At 43.5% G+C, this 20,905-nt stretch overlaps 2 protein-coding genes and 1 pseudogene across 2 annotated transcripts; all 3 read right to left on the reverse strand.

Moving 5' to 3' along the window:
* Positions 1-1,192: 1,192 nt before the first annotated feature.
* LOC109474552 lies at positions 1,193-13,783 on the reverse strand (annotated as a pseudogene).
* A 444-nt stretch (positions 13,784-14,227) lies between these two features.
* On the reverse strand, positions 14,228-17,261 carry LOC109474619. Its single transcript, XM_019774965.1, has 4 exons — positions 16,931-17,261; positions 15,996-16,137; positions 15,539-15,594; positions 14,228-15,240 (listed from the first exon to the last, which is right to left on the reverse strand). The coding sequence occupies exons 1-3, from the start codon at positions 17,183-17,185 to the stop codon at positions 15,551-15,553; spliced, it is 441 nt and encodes a 146-aa protein (XP_019630524.1). The 5' UTR covers positions 17,186-17,261; the 3' UTR covers positions 14,228-15,240; positions 15,539-15,550.
* Positions 17,262-18,251: 990 nt separating this feature from the next.
* On the reverse strand, positions 18,252-19,894 carry LOC109474488 (coiled-coil domain-containing protein 3-like). The gene is made up of 4 exons (XM_019774778.1): positions 19,735-19,894; positions 19,297-19,431; positions 18,738-18,964; positions 18,252-18,260 (listed from the first exon to the last, which is right to left on the reverse strand). The coding sequence occupies exons 1-4, from the start codon at positions 19,892-19,894 to the stop codon at positions 18,252-18,254; spliced, it is 531 nt and encodes a 176-aa protein (XP_019630337.1).
* Between the last annotated feature and the right edge of the window lie 1,011 nt (positions 19,895-20,905).

Below are 20,905 nucleotides of genomic sequence, written 5' to 3' on the forward strand. Positions count from 1 at the left end.
CAGCTTGCTGGTTTTAGAGACTAGATCTCCAGTTACATGAGTTTGTTCTACAGTAGCAAATCTGCACACAGTTTGGTGTAATATATAGAAATGCTGATTATAAGTAAACGTAAGTTCTTGAATCATGCACTAATGCACTAAATGCTTACAATACAGTTGATTCCAATAATTCTATTCAAAAGTGTGTGTGCGTGGGGGGGGGGGGCTTTTGAGGCACGAGCGAATACTTAATGTAGTATGATTTCTGAAAGGCTGGATACAATAATGACACCGTTGTTCTCGTAATTATACAATATTAGACATATTTCCTTATCCATAATAGATTTTGTTTAGTTGTCCTGAAATTACATGGCGTGTTTTAATGCATGCCCCAAAATTGGTCTCAGTATGCCCCCAAATCAGAATAAGGTAAATCGTAGAAAGAAATTATGGATCCTTACAAGTAAATACATTGCATATATGCATATATATGGATGTACACGTACGTAGAATACCTATCATAAGGGACTGAATAATAACACGGATCATGAATTATTTCGATTCTAAAAGGATTCGTAAAGAATAATACACAATGTCTTTCTCTCTGACTTTATAGAATACACAAGCTGACGCCACTGTATTATTTCATTGTGTATCCTTCTTCTGAATATTACTAATATTCAGTCTATAAACCATTCAAGTTAGTTTCAATAACCCGTTAGTTTCGAATTTATTAGCATCGCCTTGTCGCTAGGCGTTGTCTGCTTTGGTTACGGGGTGTTGTTATATATAAAACCCCTGGTAGCCCCAAGGTTTATTTCTTTCCGGCCACGCCCCTCTGTGCTGTTGCCATGGTTTTCCTTTAGACCACGCCCTTTCTGTGCTGTTGCCATGGTTTCCCTTTAGGCCACGCCCCTTCTGTACTGTTGCCATGGCTTTCCTTTAGACCACACCCCTCCTGTTCTGTTGCCATGGTTTCCCTTTAGGCCACGCCCCTCCTGTTCTGTTGCCCTGGTTTCCCTTTAGGCCACGCCCCTCCTGTTCTGTTGCCATGGTTTCCCTTTAGACCACACCCCTCCTGTTCTGTTGCCATGGTTTCCCTTTAGGCCACGCCCCTCCTGTTCTGTTGCCCTGGTTTCCCTTTAGGCCACGCCCCTCCTGTACTGTTGCCATGGTTTCCCTTTAGGCCACGCCCCTCCTGTACTGTTGCCATGGTTTCCCTTTAGGCCACGCCCCTCCTGTGCTTGTTGAGGTACGGACCCCAGTCTGCCGGGGGTTGGACGATCTCGCTTGGCTTGCGTCTCACCTGTTAATTACCGTTTGTACTTGTTAATTTTTGTCAACATCGACTTGCCGTTACAGACTCATTAGTTACATCTCATGATGACTTCATTAACTGGACATAAGGAATGTATTGTAACAAAAGTGAACAAGAAAAAAATTAAACATCCTTCCCAAAATCACAATGTTTCTTTGGGATCTCAAAGAATAACCACATGACGTGATCATGAGTTATAGGTGCCAACAGACAAATGCAACCAAAAACAGATTTCTTTTAGGACCTGCTCGCCCCTATTTATGTACAGTAAGTACAGCCACCAGGAGGCCCACATTTGACCTTGACCTCTGTCTTCCAAAGACCTACACACATACCAAATATCATCATAATGCATAAAGGCGCGCGCACACACACACATGCACACAAACACACACTGACCAAAAACAATACCTTCATTTTTCATTGGAGGTAACATTAGAAAGAGAAAACTGACCAGTGCGATGACAATGTTGACGATGGTTACCAGCGGTACCGCCCCCGCACTGGCGAGAAAGACAAAATGTCCCAGCACGATGGCCCAGGTCTGATAAGGCGACATTTCACTTGGCCAATATCTGATGCCAGTCAACAGATACAACTGGAAAAAACGTTTTGATTTAGCACCAACATTTCATTGCTTAGTTGTAGAACATTACAAACAAGAGTATGGTGTTATTCATAATGAAGAAAATGTTCTCCAACTTCAAAGCAAAATTGTACAGAAATGACCAAAATTGGTACTTTTGTCGTCCTAATGTTACATAATGCAGCTTTGATACATGAAACAATTGTACAAAAATGATCAAAAATATTTAGTATTTTTTTCGTCCTAATGTTACATAATGCAGCTTTGATACACGAGACAAACGGGGCTCACCAGCATGAGCAACGGGATGAAGGACAGCCAGCAGACTGCTGCGATCCAGTTGACGACAGTGGCGCAGCAGAAACAGCAGACGTGCTGCAGCATGTGGCTCAGTTCAGACATCCAACGTCTGATGGCTGGGCAACAGCGTCTACAGGATGGCGCTGGACGAACAAAATAACAACTTAAACTTGACTGACATGGCGCATCGGCAGAACGTACTGCGACTGTGCGAAACCTGTATTTTTCACGATTTTCGTGCTATGCATAATATATTAAGGGTTTCGTGCAAGCGCAGTTCCTTTTGGCGACCTGCTTTGATTACCTACCTTTTGACCTCCTGTCATTCTGCCAATCATCTACATACTTTCAAGTTCACCCCATTTAGCAAAACATGTGAGCTTCGTATGATCCTTGTTTTGAGGTGAAAATTGAAGTAAGGAAAAACAAGTACATTTTACCATTGATGAATCCAACTTTTCGTGAGGTGATACTCACAGTAGAGAAAGGTGAGAGCCACACACTCCAGCAGGACGAACATGTACGGCTGGATGATCAGGTTGTACTGAGCCACAAGGCTGCTCAGGTAGCTACCGCCCTATTATGATAAAGAAATCTGAATGTAAGAAGTTATTTTCAATGCATACATTAAGTCGGAGGTCCCGTGTTTGGGGGAGCCACACCTTGAGCACGTTACGTTAAAAACCCTGCCGCACTTGTCGAAAAGAGCATGGAACCTTGTCGGTGTCAGTGGTTCAAACCTTACAGTCTGGTCTCAGTGTTGACGTCAGGATTCGAAGGCGTCATAACCATAAATATGGTAAATATTCATAGATAAATCTACTTTATTCAAGTACCTACGGCCCTCAAGCAAACAAACAGGCAAAAACACCTACAACAAGAACTAACCATATACGGAGGTAACAAGGAGGAGAAGAAAGAAGATTACCTGTGTGACGTAGGGCAGTCCTAGCAGGAAGAACAGAAAACAGACAGTCACAGTCATCACACCGTGGAGCACCGTCCTCTTACTCAGCAGCCCGGAATCCTTCCCCGGCATCTTGTTTATCAGTCGTCTCGGCATGAGGTCCATCAGCGAAGTGATGACCGTCTCCAAAAAGATGACCTAGCGCATTTGTTAAAAGGGCGTTATATGTAACGTTATCACATGGTCAGAAGACGTCGACCAATCAGAAAGCTCCATTTCCCCATAACGCAGGTCAATAAGAATCGATGCACTGACCCGGGAACATGCGGCATTCCGTTTCAATGACTAGGGGTGACCCCAAATGGAACACACGTTCTGTTCAATGGCCAAAACGGAACATGCGTTCTCTTCTAATGACGGAAGGTGACCCCATTATGGACCTATCACATTATACGTCATAGTTTGTTTACCGCAATGAATGCCGGTCAATCGACGTTTATATTGTACAGGGGTGCGTAGCTAGCGCGGTGTGTGTTTGTGTAGCGTTAGCCTAATATAATAAGGCTTTTAATACAGTACTACTTTCGTCTAATGTCACAACTAAATCACCCATGCGGCATGTAATGCTGTGTCAACACAACTAGACACAGCAAAAATCAGACATTACTTTGAAAACTTTAAAATGATCTTTATTCTTTAACTGACCGTTCTAGAATGTTCTTTAGAACAGGTAAACAAACTGTGACGTAATAATAGTATAGGTCCATTTGAGCATGTAAAACGATCAGAATGACTCTCCCTCATTCTCTCTTTCAGTATGCGTGTGTCTCGCTGTCTGTCTGTCTCTCTCTCTCTATGGATGACACACATGAAGATCACACATTCGTAGCAACAAATGACGATGAAAAAGCTGAAGTCCTCAACAAATTTTTCGTCAGCACATTTACCAAGGAGAATACCCAGTCAATCCCTGAGCCGACACAGAGAATGTATGAGGAAGACCTCAACAACATAAACATCAGTGTGGAAGATGTATGCCGAAGGCTGAAAAACCTGAACCCGAACAAGTCACCGGGGCCAGACAACATCCACCCACGGGTATTAAAGGAAATGGCGGAGGTTCTAGCAACACCACTTCAGATAATATTCACAAAATCATTGGAAGAAGGAAAACTCCCGAGGGAGTGGAAGATTGGTCATATAACTCCCATCTTCAAAAAAGGAAGCAAGAAATCTCCCAGCAACTATCGCCCCGTAAGTCTTACTTCAGTAACAGGAAAAGTCCTGGAGGGAATTGTGAGGGATCGAATTGTGGACCATATGAAAAGCAATGAGCTGTTTACAAAACACCAGCATGGATTCTTACCAGGAAGGTCGACAGTGACTCAGATACTCGAATGTCTGGAAGACTGGACAGAATCTCTAGATGGGGGAGAACCAACAGATGTGATCTATTTAGACTTTCGAAAGGCATTCGATTCCGTGCCAATACAACGACTCCTGACAAAAATCGCAAGCTACGGTATAAAAGGGAAACTGCTACAATGGATTGCCTCATTCTTGTCAGACCGCAAGCAGAGAGTATGCGTTAATGGAGCGCTGTCAAGTTGGGCTGAGGTAACAAGCGGAGTACCGCAGGGAAGTGTCTTAGGACCTGTGCTTTTTACAGTCTTTGTAAACGACATGCCTGAAGCAGTAACAAGCCAGCTGAAGCTATTCGCAGATGACACAAAGATGTACTGCCCTGTGACCCAAGAAAAACACTGTGAAGAGCTCCAAGCGAACCTCTACAAACTAGAAGAGTGGTCAACTAAATGGCAGCTGTGTTTTCATCCGGACAAATGTACAGTGCTAAGGATTGGGTCAGGACATCCACCATATACATACACAATGAAGGGCAAATCTGGTCTGATACCATTAAAATTTACTACGGAAGAGAAAGACCTTGGGATCATAGTTGACCGGGACTTGAGTTTTGAAAAACATATTGCAAAAATGACAGCAAAGGCCAACCAGCTCACAGGTCTTCTATGGCGGACCTTTGAATACATCGACACAGAGGTCTTCTTACTACTCTACAAATCACTGATTCGACCACACCTTGAATACGGTGCACCTGTTTGGTCCCCACACCAATGGAAGCAGGCCGACCAAATAGAAAACGTACAAAGAAGGGCAAGTAAAAGGGTGCCTGGTCTAAACAATCTACCATATGAGGAGAGACTTAAGGTGCTTAGGCTCCCGACACTGGTATATAGAAGAATACGTGGGGACATGATCATGACCTACAAGTACATTCATGGGAAGCTGGACACAGAGGGTTGCCTACCAAAAATGCAAGAAAAAACAAGAACAAGAGGGAACAGCTTACGACTAAACAAAAGATCAGTGAAGAACAACAAAAGACTGTTTTTCTACAGCAACAGGGTAGTAACATGGTGGAACAGTCTACCGGAAGAGGTGGTGTCAGCCCCAAGTGTGAACAGTTTTAAAAATAGACTGGACAAACACATGAGAAGTCATCCAGTGGTGTACAACCCCCGGGCATTGGACAACCCCCACAAGATGACCATGTCTACGCAGTAAACTACAAGGAGCGGCTCAAAGTGGAAGAGAACTTCCTACCGAGACGAAAGATCTACTCTACTCTACTCTATGCTGTCTCTCTCTTTCTCTCTCAAGTAACAAACGCATGCCCTGTGTATGTACCAACCTGGGATCCATATGACAGCAGAAACACTAACAGGAAAAACAAGGCTGCCCAGGAAGATCCCGATGGAAGCTGTGAAAACACCGTCACCATGGCAACAGAGAACATCCTGGTCCCTGTAGCACAAACATGTAACAAGAAATTGAAGTCTTCCTAAAATGTATTTCCAGGAATGTAGGGGATATGTTAGAATGTGATTACGAAACTCATATGTTTTGGAATGGACCATCACGTTTTGTAATGCAACAGTGGTTATTGAATAAAAACTCTTTTTACACAACCAAGTGCTGTACAATGTGGACCAGTCAGAATTTCCCCAAGGAAGGTGACAGAAGGTCACCGAAGCGTCGGCTGAATAAAAACACTTGGTTGTGTAAAAACAATTGACTTACCATTGAACCTGATTAAACTTAGTAAGTAAGTAAGTAAGTATGTCTCCTTACCTGACATGATTATTCCAACAGCGTCGACGTCCACCTCACTAACGTAGGCGAGGTAACCGTAGAAGCCGGATATGGTCAGCACACAAAATATCAACACCAACAGGTCCACAAAGACCACGACAATAGCATCCCTGAAAAGTTACAATACAACGTTGTTTTTTTTTTATCGCGATGACTTATTCGTTCTCACTTTTGGTTAACTTTTATTATTTATTATAATGTTGTAACTTACATTTATCGTGTGTATTCTTTTAGTCCTGCCTACCTTGGTCAAAACATGCAACTTATATTTGACCGAGACGCAGCCACTCTCTCATTGGTCGAACCACTAATTGCCATGTTAATCGTACGCGTTATCATTGGTTGAACTGATAATTATGATCAGTCAGAAAAGGATGATTTTTACCGTAGAACGTTGTTGTGGAACCGGTTGTAAGAGGCCAACGTTGTATACCCGCCAAATCCCAGGGTCAGTCGGTGAACAATAGCGGATATTAGAGTCGTACTGAAGGAAAAACCCTACATGAAGAAACATTATCACTAGTTAGAAACATTGTCTGTGCAACCATCTTCTTCTCCTATATCCAGATATTTGCGATGTCTTAAGTCGTAACCTCTATCTTTCACTGTTCTAGACTGCATCAGAAGACGCTTAAATGTTTCTTAGATGAGTACAAGTGCACTAAACGGGTGCACTTGAAGAAATGACGTAAAGGTGGCGCAAATGTAATATTTACGCACCCGTTAACATTACGTGCAGGAACTTGAAGAGTTCCCAAACCATTATGCATGCTTAAAGAGTGCATAAAGAATGGCCTTTATAATGTATTATGTTTACACAAACCAAAACTAATTGCACCGACGTAATGGTGGATTAAATGTAATATTTAAGCATCAGTTCTGTAAACATTACGCAAAGGAACTTAAAGAGAGAGCCCAAGCGGGACGTTTATGCATGCTTTAAGAATGCTTAAAGAGAGGATTTTATGCTGTGGTACTAAGTTCATACTAACATAGACTGAGCCAGGTGTGAAGGCGTACTCAATCCCAATGGAAGCTCCAGGTAGAGTCACGGCACGGAGAAACAGGAGGAACAGGAAAAACAGCGACAGGATCGTCGTGACATACGCAGCCTGGTGAGAGGTGGGCACAGGTGTCTCAGACTGTCAGTTTAACATTTTGTAGCCCTACATTAAAGGTACCACTACTTTAGACAGATGCAATGTAACCTTTATGGAAGGATTTTAGAAGTCATAGAAAAATTAATGCTGTGACTGCCGAATGTTTTAAATCAGTGTTCCAAACATGTGGGTGTAGACGGCCATGGATGGCTGGTGGTTTAGGAGTAGCTAGATCAGCAGTGGTCGGGGGTGGTTTGCAGTCGAGTTACATTGAACTCAAATTCAACTCAAATTTGATTCGATTACTGGTAGTTTCGAAAGGTGCACGTGGCCTAACTCTGCTCAGACTGCTACCGAATTGCAGCCTTGGTTGGCTGGTGTTGGGAGGGGGGAGGGGGGGGTCTGAATGTATGACTTTACGCACCTTCCCTAAAGACTTGATGCCAAAGCTGAGGGCAGCCACCACCAACAGGCAGACCAGGAACAGGCAGCCGGCCAGGTCACCTCGGACGTCTCCTATGTCACCCAGGCCGTCAGTCTTATCGATGACGTAATTACTGAAAGAAACCAAGATGAGTTCAGGTTACAACGGTTTGGTGAGGTGAACCTGGAAATGATGTGAATTGTGTATTTTCAGAGACTGCAGGGAGACTATTTTGACCTCCAATATTTTGACGTTATTGTAAGTCTGTGGCTACACCATTTCCCAACAACTTATTGTTACGCTACTCCTTAAGCAAACAAAACACACCGAAAACAAAACCATCGTACATGAAGTTAAATAAAGTTCCTTGTAGAATTCCAAATGGTATCTTAAAAGTTCATGTGTGGTGAAAGTCAATGATTATATAAAGCAAATTTAAACTGTAATTTCCAACACACGAAATTAAACTTACCCAAATTTTCAACTAAACAACTCCAGCTGGCCCTTGTCACGAGATCCACCGCTTCTGTGACGTCAAGTCATATAGATGACACACGTGACTCGGTTAACAAAGACGGGGGGCGCCACAGACTCCCTGCATCCTTTGAGCCACTTCTCACCGAGTCACGTGTTTCATCTGCTTACCGTGACGTCACAGAAACGATGGCTCTCTCATTCCTTGACAAGGACTGGAGTTATACAGACAAAAAATTCACCTTGGGTAAGTCGAAAATATATTGGCTAAGTCCAATGTCCTGTGTTGTGTTGTGTTGTGTCAGTTTAAATTCTAACTTGCTTCATGATATCAAAATGATCATGAATATCTCCATTACTCTAAGTACTCCCATGCAGCAGACATCGGTCCCAAGCAGCTCCTGTACGTGTAGTTGTACGTTGTGTCATCATAGCTGTCATGATAGTACTCCACCACTTGACCACAGGCACCAGCATCTGTAAAAATATGTACGTTTAAGGACTTATTTATTTTCTTTAAGGATTTTGTTTTGTCTCTTTTTATGTCCTGTATTGTTAATATCTGAAAGAGAAAATATGTCTGATATTGACATTCACTGGCATTTTCGTCATCATTTTATACGTGAAACGTATAGCCAAACTAGCCAAAACCAAGCTACATGAGGAGTCCCTGTATTTTATGGCACCACCAATAAATAGCTAGAACCAGCCTTCAATACAGAACAAGCAGCCATTTTCTATAAGCATCGTCGCATTGTTTCCTCACATATATCAGTATGCTATGGTATAGGGTTTTGATTCACAACATAAAATGGCTGCGAAATTGACTTTGAAAAACGTGTTTTACTGTCCTGAAATCGTTTTTTTTTTTGTGTGTGTGTGACTTAGTTATGCATTAAGATGTATGTAAAACTCATGTTATAAGAAATGTTCCGACTCACAGCAGTTTTCTGTGTTCCACGGGTTGTCACATGACACGACTGTGTTGAGATCCCCGCTGACGAAGAAGAGGTAATACCAGGTACTCCGCCATTATGCCTCCGTAGTAGATACTCAGGATGGCCGACATCGCAACCATCCCTATTCCGATACCTGCACAAGACCGGTGCTGTATCAGTCCACATAAATGTCCAGTGACCAATTCACCAATTTTCTACCCTTTGCAGACGTTATGTTGAACGTACAAAACAAAAGTTCCCAATTACTTACCCTGTAGCTGTATGCACGGATAGTTCCCTGTGACTTACCCTGTAGTATGGGCACCCCTCTCCATGCACGGATAGTTCCTGTGACTTACCCTGTAGTATGGGCACCCCTCTTCCATGCACGGATAGTTCCCTGTGACTTACCCTGTAGTATGGGCACCCCTCTCCATGCACGGATAGTTCCCTATGACTTACCCTGTAGTATGGACACCCCTCTCCATGCACGGGTAGTTCCTGTGACTTACCCTGTAGTATGGGCACCCCTCTCCATGCACGGATAGTTCCCTGTGACTTACCCTGTAGTATGGGCACCCCTCTCCACGCACGGATAGTTCCTGTGACTTACCCTGTAGTATGGGCACCCCTCTCCATGCACGGATAGTTCCTGTGACTTACCCTGTAGTATGGGCACCCCTCTCCATGCACGGATAGTTCCTGTGACTTACCCTGTAGTGTGGGCTCCCCTCTCCATGCACGGATAGTTTCTGTGACTTACCCTGTAGTATGGGCACCCCTCTCCACGCACGGATAGTTCCTGTGACTTACCCTGTAGTATGGGCATCCCTCTCCATGCACGGATAGTTCCTGTGACTTACCCTGTAGTATGGGCACCCCTCTCCATGCACGGATAGTTCCCTGTGACTTACCCTGTAGTATGGGCACCCCTCTCCATGCACGGATAGTTCCCTGTGACTTACCCTGTAGTATGGGCACCCCTCTCCATGCACGGATAGTTCCCTATGACTAACCCTGTAGTATGGGCATGTAGTATGGGCACCCCTCTCCATGCACGGATAGTTCCCTATGACTTACCCTGTAGTATGGGCACCCCTCTCCATGCACGGATAGTTCCCTGTGACTTACCCTGTAGTATGGGCACCCCTCTCCGTGCACGGATAGTTCCCTGTGACTTACCCTGTAGTATGGGCACCCCTCTCCATGCACGGATGGGTCCCTGAGACGTGTACTGTCCCAGTGCCATCTCCAGGTAAACCATGGGGAAACCAATGAAGATCTGCAGTGCCATGTAGACGTACAGGAGAGTACCTGATCATGGGGAGAAGGCACGTGTATAAGCTATTAAAAGATGCCATCATTTGGTCATGCATCACACATCAACAGTCACAGAGTTAGCCGGGTCGGCTCGGAACCAAGAGGTCCCGAGTTCGAATCCTGCCACCGATCGTGTGCCCTTGGAAAAGGCACTTTACACGGCTTTTCCTACTTAACTCAAGTAACACCTGAGACCAAAAACAATACCTCCATTTTTCATGGAGGTAACAAGCTTATTGTCCTTGCCTGTACTTACCTCCTCCTTCTCTAACGATAGTTGGCGCCATCAACAGATACCCCGGCCCGACGCCGTAGCTGATGCTCGCCAGGATGGACTCAAAGTTACAGGACCAGTTCCCGCGCTCCTCGTTCTCCTCATCACACCCGTTGTCACAGCAACAGCATCCCGGTGTCGTTTCGCTGTCATCTGTTGCCATGACGACTACGTGTGGCTGCGGTCCCGTGGAAGCCATCGGGATGGTTTCTTCGAACTTGGACGCCATCTTGTTTTCTGGAAATAAAAAACGACAGTGTTAATGTAAGAAATCACACATGATAGAACATTCAGAGATGTATATCTTTAGAAAATTGCATCATTTCAGCAATTGGCAGTCTCTGCGTTGTTGTATCATTTACAATGTAAAAAATTGCTTTTTTAGAGCTGCCCTTGGGACATTGTGACATCTTGTCCAACATTCAGGGCGTGGTCCAAGCTTGGGTCTCCGTGTGTTTTCTTATTTTTCATTCATTTCGTGCAACATCCGAAATTGATTTGGCCTTGAAAGACTGTTTTGTTTGGTTAGCAATGTAGTAATTGCTAGGACTTGGGAATACAGAAATGCATTTTAGATTGAGTTTCACAGTGACAGAAAGAACAGAGAAATGCCGGCCTATTTTCATGGTCATTGCCAACATTTGGTAAAAAGTACCGCCCTCCCGCCTGCTGTGCCAAGATCACGGTCTATGTGACAAGATCACGGTCTATGTGACAAGGTCACGGTCTATGGCAAAGGCTGCAGACTGGAGTGACCTTTGTTCATCTTTTCATGACGTGACCTTGAAAGGCAGATGGGAAAAGCTGTGTTTCCGGTAACGATCTTTAGAAAGTAGTGTAGACAGTAGTGCGCATGTGTGAAAGAAAAAGCACAGGCTTCAGTGACCTTGGTCGTCTTTTCATGACGTGACCTTGAAAGGCAGAGGAGAAAATGTTGTGTTTCGAATTCCGGTGTGTGTGAGTGTGAGTGTGTGTGAGTGTGTGTGAGAGTGTGTGTGTGTGTGTGCGTGCGTGCGTGCGTGTGTTGAGCGTATTTGGTGTAAAATACAGATCTGTTCATTGTTAACGCGCCCTTTATATACTTCTGTGGGGATTGCGGCCGGGAATCTTGTCAAGTTGCGACATTCTGGTACATCGTTTACCCACTCCATGCTGAGATACCGCATTATTTTCATATTTGTACTTAGTTTGTATCACATGAACAGACGTCCAGTGCAAATCGTTACAGCATACAGGGAAAGTTTGGAATGCAATTTATTTTCCCGTGTTCACCTGAGGATCTACATGACTTTTCCATGAGGCGTGTACGGAGCGAGATATTTTATTCACGCGTAGCCTAGATGACAGACCCCTCAAGATAGCCTCATTTCTTCCCGGGACTCCCACTACTATTTGTAAAATCTTCCCTCTATCATAAGAACGTGGTGTTTGGATTTTCTTATGTATCTTGTCATATCTAGAGAAGAATAAAGGCTGAAGTAACGGTATATAGGAAGGCCTGCTACAGGCGCGCTAAGGAAGCCACACGCCCCGCGGCCGATCCCAGAGTTGACACCGGGGATCTAATTTATCTCTTACGCCGAGCATTGAGCGTTACACGACTGGCTGGCAGGTCTATAGTATTATAGTCTGTATACTTCTGCCGTCACTACTTTGTAAAGAATCGTGACCGGAAACACAACTCCCCCCCCCCTTTTCCTTTCAAGGTCACGTCATGTTAAGATGAAGAAATGTAACTATGGCATTCAATTCTAATCTACCAAGCAGATGTTTAGGTGGCCGCAAAAAGAGTATCAAATTGGCCCAAATTGGGTGGCGAATGGATACAGTCTGGCCAATTTGATACTCTTTTGCGGCCACCTATTAAACATCTGCTTGGAGATTTATTCAATTCACGCATGCGCACTGCTGTCTGCACTACTATCTAAAGATCGTTAACGGAAACACGACATTTTACCCTCTGCCTTTCAAGGTCAAAGATGAACAAAGGTCACTCCAGTCTGCAGCCTGTGCCATAGAGTGATAGACTGTGACACACCAGGCGGGCCTGCGGGCGGTACTTTTTCCAAATCTTGGCACTGACCATGAAAAAAGGCCGGCGTTTCTCTGTTCTTCTTATCGTTGTGAAACTCTATGTAATCAGTGAAAATGCATTTCTGTATTCGCAAGACTTTTCTAGCAACAATTGCGTTGCTAACCAATTCTTTCTAAGTCATACGAATTTCCTATGTTGCACGAAATGAAAGACAAATAAGAAAAGCACACGGAGACCCAAACTTGAACCACGCCCAAAATGTTGAACCTCATCGATGTAAGATCTTCCTTTTGCTTAACATCCCATGCAATTGCAGGGCGGCAAAACTAAACATATTATATCTTTGATAGGGAACTCTGTCTGATATTGACATTGACTACAATTTGTGAACACCTTTTTGGCATAATTTCATACTTGAAACGTGAAATAGCCGTAAAACAAGCGACGTAAGGCGGGGAACCGCCCATAAATAGCGGGCGATTTGTATCACATTTTTACCTCACAGATATCAGTAATACAATGTATATAGGATTGACTCAACTTACTACTGTTACATTAAAAGAAAGGCCAGTATATTGACTTTGGAAATCCAGTCCTGCTGCCCTGAAATTCCTTTCGGTGCCTTTAAGATCTTGACAAGATACTGTCAGAGTATCCTGTCACTCAGTAACTGTCAGTAACTCTTCATTGCACGTAATGGCTAACAGTAAGGAAAATAAAAACCAACAGAATACAACACAGATATTACTTCGGCTGCCAAGTACTTGTGAAAATGGGACAAATTCGTGAAGATTCCGTTGAAAATTACAAACAAAACGGGTTCAAAGCAGAGTTTACAAGAAGTCAGTTAAAACAAATTGACACCGTTGTTAGTTACATGTACAACATGAACACATGTACAATTGTTACTACTAACCTCAGTGTTTGCAGCTGAGAGGCAAGACAAGCTCCAATTCAGGCGGGTGGTTGCAAATGCGGGTGCCAAAACTACTGGGTATGTGGGTATATACATTTAGGGCGTGGCAGCAAATCGGTTCTATAATATAACATCTACACTAATTTGAATGTTAGGGACTGTACGTTAGTGCAGTGTGTCAGGGGAAAAATGGATCGAAAAAACGACTGTACGTAAGTTTACAAATGAAATTTAGAAGAAACATACTTTTAAAAACACGACATTGAAGATCGTGTTTTACCTTCGTAAAATATAGAGATTTTTCTTGCTGATTTTGCCTATGATAATGCAACCTACGTGCATATAGCAGAGAAGTGAACACAGATATTATTTAAAGGAGATAGCCTTTTCTGATATCTTTCTGAATTTTTTGTGGAACAATTATGAAAGCATAATGGAACAATTATGAAAGCATATAGATAAATGACAGGCACGAAACGGCGTCACGTCTTGCTATAGTTTTTATTTTTCTCGTTCGCTACATTTAATACAGGCTGTTGTCTTTTCGTCCTTGTAACGAAGGGGAGGGACCAGTAAGTGAGTTGCGCCTCGATGGAATTTTATTTGTGTGTTTTCCTCCGTGAAAGGTCCAGCTTCCTACCAGGGTGAAGAAGAACAAAATGTTTGTTTTCAAAATTCGGTCAAACATTGTAACTTTTGTCATGTTTGGAGTTGCAATTGGCCCCTAAAATGAAAAATGACCTTGGCTGGACTGGTCCATTACGACAGGGGGTGAAATCCTGGTGCCATATCAACATTTTGGCTGCTGCAGCTTTTTGAAGTGACGGTGTTGACCTCCCACTTTTTGTACCAAACAGTGCTGGCAAAGTCAGCTTGAGTGGGGGTATGGAGACGTGAGCTCGAGGTTTGAAAGACAACTAAATCAAATGTGTTTCGGGCTGTTTTTTTATTCATTGCTTAACCATATGTTCTAGTGGGAAGTTCATTTACTGGTCCCTCTCTTTAAAAAACAATGGTCAACAAGCATTCAACCAAAGACTAAACACCAGCCAAAGACTAAACACAACGGCGGATCAAAATCTATGCAAACGTCAGTACGTCCGGGTACGGAAGTATTGTTTTGGGTAGCTGAACTGTGAGTTTGTGTATCTGTTTGTCCGTACAGAGTAGGTTGACATCACGTGGATGGGAAGATTTCACAGGTAGAAATAAAAGAATTCAAACGGCCAGACACAGTAAATGAGGTGAACGTGAAGGCCTTGGAATCTGGTCGGTAGAAATTACAGTAGTGGTGGGCATGGGGGAATTCAGGAAGCCAAGAAGTCTGTGATGTCATGTCTCGAAAGGGAAAATGGAGATGTTGGATCGACACGATCTGTAGGCAGTGAATATCCGGTTCTGACTGGTTCCGCCCCTGTTTTCTACATCCGGGTCCTTGCCCGGTGTGTTTGACGGTTGATGGGACCATACGACACTGGCTGGGCAGGTATAGTCCCTGAAAGGAAAAGATGACATCATTACAACAACAAGAATTCGGAGATCTCACACCTCCATAAAATTTTTACTATTAGATCTTATAACTGATCTTTTTGCAATCCCCTTTTTGATTATGCTGTGAGCTGTTAAGGAAGCCATATAAGATGGGCGCTTGAGCAAGGTTCTGGATATATCACAGTTCTGGGAACAACACTTGAACTACATGTACACAGAACCGTACTTGAACATGGTTCTGGATAAAGCACGGTTTTGGATACAACATGGCCCTACTGACAATTCTTAAAGGTCTGGCTTACCCCTTGGATGACCTAGTTCACCTCCACCATCTTGTCAGGAAGGTCAAACAGCTTCTCTGGAATAGAAATAAACAAGGAAGTATGAATGGCGATGTCGTGTACCGTATACAGTGCCAAGGTCAGAACACCAGGGGTCCATGTAAGGAAACCGTATATTGGAGAAACAGAAAGATCTCTCAAGGCTAGGTTCCTAGCTCGACAACGTCAGAAGTTTCACAACACATACATAACGATTCGCATGAACAGTCGGATTCGGAAACCTAAGCTTCTCGGAAGAAGTTACAAGAAGTTTATTGCAAATCCATGCCCGAAGGCTAATTGCAAGTTACAAACATAAAAAAACAGCATTGAAACAGATATAAAATAACTTCAAAATCTACATAATGAAAGTAAGTTGTCTAAAACTATGGCTATGTCTAGAACTATGTCTGAAGGGTTTGTGAATGTTTTTTTTTACCGAGAGTGAGAGCGGCCCTCTTTGCCCTGGCCACGGTCTCCACTGCCTCTGCCGCCGCCGCTGCGGTCGCGGCTAACTCCTCCTGCTGCTCAGCCTTGTCACAGTCCTCCTTCTCCTTCTCAGCCAACTGTTGTTTCATTTTCTGGAGGGGTTCAGAGAGTTCTTTTAAAGGCATCCAATTCGATTTCAGGGCGACAAAACAAAACAAAAAATATTCTGGATGAGCAAATCTGTCTCATATTGACACTTACTGTCATTTAAGCACATCTTCGTCATCATTTCATACTTGAAGCGTTTGAAATAGCCCAAAAACAAGGTACGAAAGGAATCCCTTTTTTGTACCACCAATAAATCGGTTAAACACGCCTACGATACAAAACATGCAATCGTATTTTTTTCAGCGACATCGCACTTTTGCCGCACAGTCATCAGTACGCTATGGAAAATGGAATAGGATTGATTCAACTGTGTTTAGCTGCAGCCCAGAAATGTTACACCTGAGTGGAGTGAGGACATTCGTGTAAAGTGCTTTTCCCGAGGTCGCAACGTCTTGTCAGGAAAGCCAGAAATCGAACCCGTGATTCTTGTCCGCTAATAACCTAACCCTTGGGCCATTCGACGCCACTGAAAGGTAAGGTAAAGGTAGTCCCGTAGCCTTTTTAAGGCCGTAGGGGCAATGAGACTGTGTGTATGTGTCTATGGCACGGTATTGGGAGGCGGAGCCCATCCCTTTCACCGCCTTTTACCTCCGCAACCGAAGTCAGGTACCCATTTTACATTGAGGAACGTCGTGTAAAGTGCCTTTCCCAAGAGCACAAGATCGGTACTGGGATCGGTCAGATTCGAACTCGGGACCTCTTGGGTCTGAGCCGAGGACTCTACCATTACGCGCACGACGTACCGTAACATGAAGTATATTGATACAGATAAAATACCTCACACTCGCACTCCCAGTCCTTGGCGATCTTCTCCAGAGCAGTGATGCGGCAGCACATCTCCTTCAGATCCTCCCGGATACAGGACACGTCCTTCTCGGTGTTGTACTCCGCCTTGGTCAGGGTGACGAGGAAGAACGCCAGGCCGACCACGACACTGGCGGTCAGACCACCGATAATGATGCCCTTCAGAAGCGGGGAGCAGCCGCCGCTGTTCTGGCGGGCCTCCTCGCCGACTACGTATCCTTCCTTCATCGTGAGATGCTGATGCGGACAACTTCTTTCCGATAGAAGCAAACCTCGTTGTACGCCAAAGCGCAAAGACCAGCCTTTTTATATCTATGTTCACATTTCTCACATGGGTGCGTAGTGTCACTAGCTCGCGTATTAAAAGTGGCCACTTGCGTGTTTAGTTATTGTTGAAAATTTTAATCAATAATCAAATAAAACACCAAAGGACCATCATTACCAGGATGTTTTTATCGATTTTTTCATCAATGAATTTTGGAGGTACTCTCGAATTTGTTGGAGTATTTTTCTTTGTTATCGGTCACGTTTTTTCGTTCGTGCTTGGGAGTCGGATAATTTGTTTTCGTTTTGCCGCATTGGATGCCTTTAATACATAAATAAATCAGTCTTGATATTTACCTTTTGATGTCACAAGTATGGATCATAACCATGCCACGAGAAGAGCCTTTTGACCCATGCTTATTTTTTCGGGTACTCTTTATCCATAGAACTACTGTAGCTCCTCAACATCTGGTGGAGCAGAACACACTCTGAAATGCTCCCAAAAGTGGTTCTTTTTCGAGACATTCGGATGGTTGGTGTGATCATTAGAGCGTTTTGAGATAAAAACAGAACCAAAAAAAGCAAACTCCATTGACCTTGAAGTGAATATTCCGATGAAGGTCACATATATATGCAACGGCTGACGGGTCTAGCCTCTTACAGATATAAATAGAACTGACTGATTCTAACGTTCATACAGCCTGCAGTACAGTCTTGTAAGCTATAGTTCGCCAATTTATAAGGCCTGACGCTGGTAATTGTCCAATCCCAGACCCTCTAGGTTCATTAAAATACTCTAAACACTAACTAATAAGGTGACCTGGCAACATGGTCTGAAAATGAGCGTTTATTTCAAAATGTTTGGACTTGGAGGAGGATAACTCAAGAACAGGTCAAAGGATCGTCGTGATTTTTGGCATGTCGGTCGCTTCAGGGATGCGTGCAATAATTAAATGGCAGCTATGCAAATCAGAGTCTGATTTGCATAATTAATGAGGAAACTATAAATCTGCTGCGTTCAATGATAAGACTATTCAAACTAGTGAGATATGCAAATAAGAATGTGAGGAACAGCAGTAGATACTAATCATGTAAATGAGGACCTGATTTGCATAATTAATGTACAAATTCTATAATTCCATAGTGGTAACTCTTCGTAACTACAGTAATTTATGAGAAACATCTATGATTCGTCAGTTATGAAATTTAAGGTTAACATGCACAATTTGGCTAAGCTATGACCCCTAGTTGAAATGAAATCAGAACGTCCGTCTTCGTGCATTAGAAATCACTTCCACTATCTATCCTTAAATACATGCACCATAAGTTAGCAATAAAGACATCGTAACTATGACAATTACAGTTTGATACATTACACAAGGTCTCTAACAGAGTAAGGCATTTCAGACAGCATCCACTGTCGGGAACTGTTAACGAAAGGTACTTTGGGTTTTCACAGCAATGCGAAAAGCGAAAAGTATGTCAAGATTATCATATTTGTGGACACCACCACTACATGTGAAGCCGCTCCACACTCAAGTGGACGGATGGGGCAAAAAGCGTTTCCAGCGTCGCCTAGCGGAAAAGTGAAGCTCGGCAGTGCACACATCACGGCGACCATTTCCAGATTGCCCTGTGTGGCCGGGATGACTGCAGCCTGGACATTTACGTTGTCTGCCAGAAACGTGGTGTTGTCGATGTCATGCCGAGTCAGGAGGAGAATATATTCCTCATCAATATCAACTGGAGAATCAGAAATGTCAGAATGAAATCCTCCACGTATTAAAAATTCTAATATGTGTATGAAACTTCATGAAATTGTGAACTATGATGTATATCTTATGAATTTGTTTGAATGAGTTTTACTAGCCTGGTTACCAAACCTATTTTAGCTCTGGAGTTTTTATCCTCCCCGCAAATAGGTCTGGTCCCCCTCGATTTCCAACGAATTTCCTTCGAGAAAGTTGGGTCGTCAGAATCCCATAGTTATACCCATACGTGTTGTCTTGCCGCCCTCATCGAGCGTCTAAGGACAGGATATAAACTCGGGACCTAATAAACTAGGTTTGTTTTACCATCGTTGGAAACGCACTGTCCTGCAATGGAACCCATCTCAACGACTGTGATGTTCTGTGGCAAGGGGCCTCCTTTCATCACACAGTAAACCTCCATGATTCCACTGTATGCGTCTGGCCAGTCATGCTCAAATCCTGCACACATTATGTACAAAATTAACAGAAGGCGGTTTCATTCTAACAGTCTAGACTTCTTCTGAAGCGTTCATGTAATGTGCTTATTCTATTGTTACTGACTAACGCAGAATTTAGCAGTACCTAGTAACTGATAGTTGATTGTAATGAAAACATTATGATGTACATTGAAAAATGAGCAATTTGACCATTTTAACAGCAATTTCAAGTAAAACAATCGCAAGTACTGTACACTGGTTTTAAATGTATATGCTCAGAATAAACCATTTGTGTGAATATGATGACTTCGAGCATTTTACTCACGGGGTGTTTCAGTCTTGTTCAAGACTTTAGCATGGACCACGATGTCGGCTAAGGGGACACGCTGGTCAAGTGGCTTGGGACGCCAACCGTTAGGCTGGGAGCAGCCCTGGGACGGTGTCGGGACGACAAGCAAGACAGCAAAGTACAGCAGATATGACATGTTGTCACTGTCTTGTTGATGCCTCAAGTTCAAGCCGACGACAACTTTAGGAGCTGCAAGAAAAGACTCATCCATTATCACGGAACGAAACACATAATATTGTACGTGTGAAGGACTCAGTGTTACTGCAAAATGTATGAACTGAACCATCTTATGTCTGACAATACAGTCTCTACAGGTTGTCAAAACGCTGTGTATGTTTGTGTTGGCGTCATTTTATCGCCACCGGTGTGTGCGATTGTTTTCCTAGTTCTGTCTCCGTTCTCATTACGTATATGGACTACAGTCGTGTGACAACTGAGCTAGGAAAACAAGCACAGTGTATTTAAACATACCCCCTTTTAATTTTTGTGTCACATCCAACACTAACCATAGCCAAAATATTTTGACCCACTGTAAGCAAAACTTACCGTTACAAAATCGTCTACAATAACATAGATGATCGTCCAAAGCACATTTTACTCTGGCTGCCGGTGAAAAGCCGAAGACAGGTTCTATCGTATGGCTAGTTTTTGCGAACAGGTAGGTACCTAGCTACAGGTAAACACATACCGGGCTACCAACGCGTCAAGGACAGGGAACAAAAGACTTCAACTGACGCGACAAATTAAAGGACATTTCGGGCCAACCTCAATGAATTATTAATTTGATCTAACGATGTAGATGGCAACCATACGTTCACCCTACATGTATAGTCATAGGCAATTCAAATTCTACGAGGTAAATTACGGATTTCGTACGATTTTTCCAGCAAAACATCTGATTGCAGATACGGCTTAAAAGAGGTGAGCAAATCAAGCTGACTAAGTAGCATTTTTGTTGAGTGCAGGGCTTATGTAGGGCTGTGTGCACCCCCCCCTCCCACGGTTTGGAAATCGTATTACCAACACGTGTCGAGGCCCTCCTGGAATCTTCCCCACATCCCACTCGAGGCCCTCCTGGAATCTTCCCCACCCCCCACTCGAGGCCCTCCTGGAATCTTCCCCACCCCCACTCGAGGCCCTCCTGGAA

Source organism: Branchiostoma belcheri, unplaced genomic scaffold (assembly GCF_001625305.1).
Source record: "Branchiostoma belcheri isolate BF01 breed outbred unplaced genomic scaffold, Haploidv18h27 scaffold31, whole genome shotgun sequence".
NCBI classification, from domain to species: domain Eukaryota; kingdom Metazoa; phylum Chordata; class Leptocardii; order Amphioxiformes; family Branchiostomatidae; genus Branchiostoma; species Branchiostoma belcheri.

Bases quoted from the DNA above. Each gene is read 5' to 3' on its own strand.
- LOC109474619 (XM_019774965.1), bottom strand. From the start codon at position 17,185: ATGAAGGAAGGATACGTAGTCGGCGAGGAGGCCCGCCAGAACAGCGGC. The intron at 16,138-16,930 runs GTATTTTATCTG...GAACCCCTCCAG, and splicing joins ACTGGGAGTGCGAGTGTGAG to AAAATGAAACAACAGTTGGC. The intron at 15,595-15,995 runs GTAAAAAAAAAC...TTTCTATTCCAG, and splicing joins GAGGGCCGCTCTCACTCTCG to AGAAGCTGTTTGACCTTCCT.
- LOC109474488 (XM_019774778.1), bottom strand. From the start codon at position 19,894: ATGTCATATCTGCTGTACTTTGCTGTCTTGCTTGTCGTCCCGACACCG. The intron at 19,432-19,734 runs GTGAGTAAAATG...TAATGTGTGCAG, and splicing joins GAACAAGACTGAAACACCCC to GATTTGAGCATGACTGGCCA. The intron at 18,965-19,296 runs GTAAAACAAACC...CTGATTCTCCAG, and splicing joins ACAGTGCGTTTCCAACGATG to TTGATATTGATGAGGAATAT.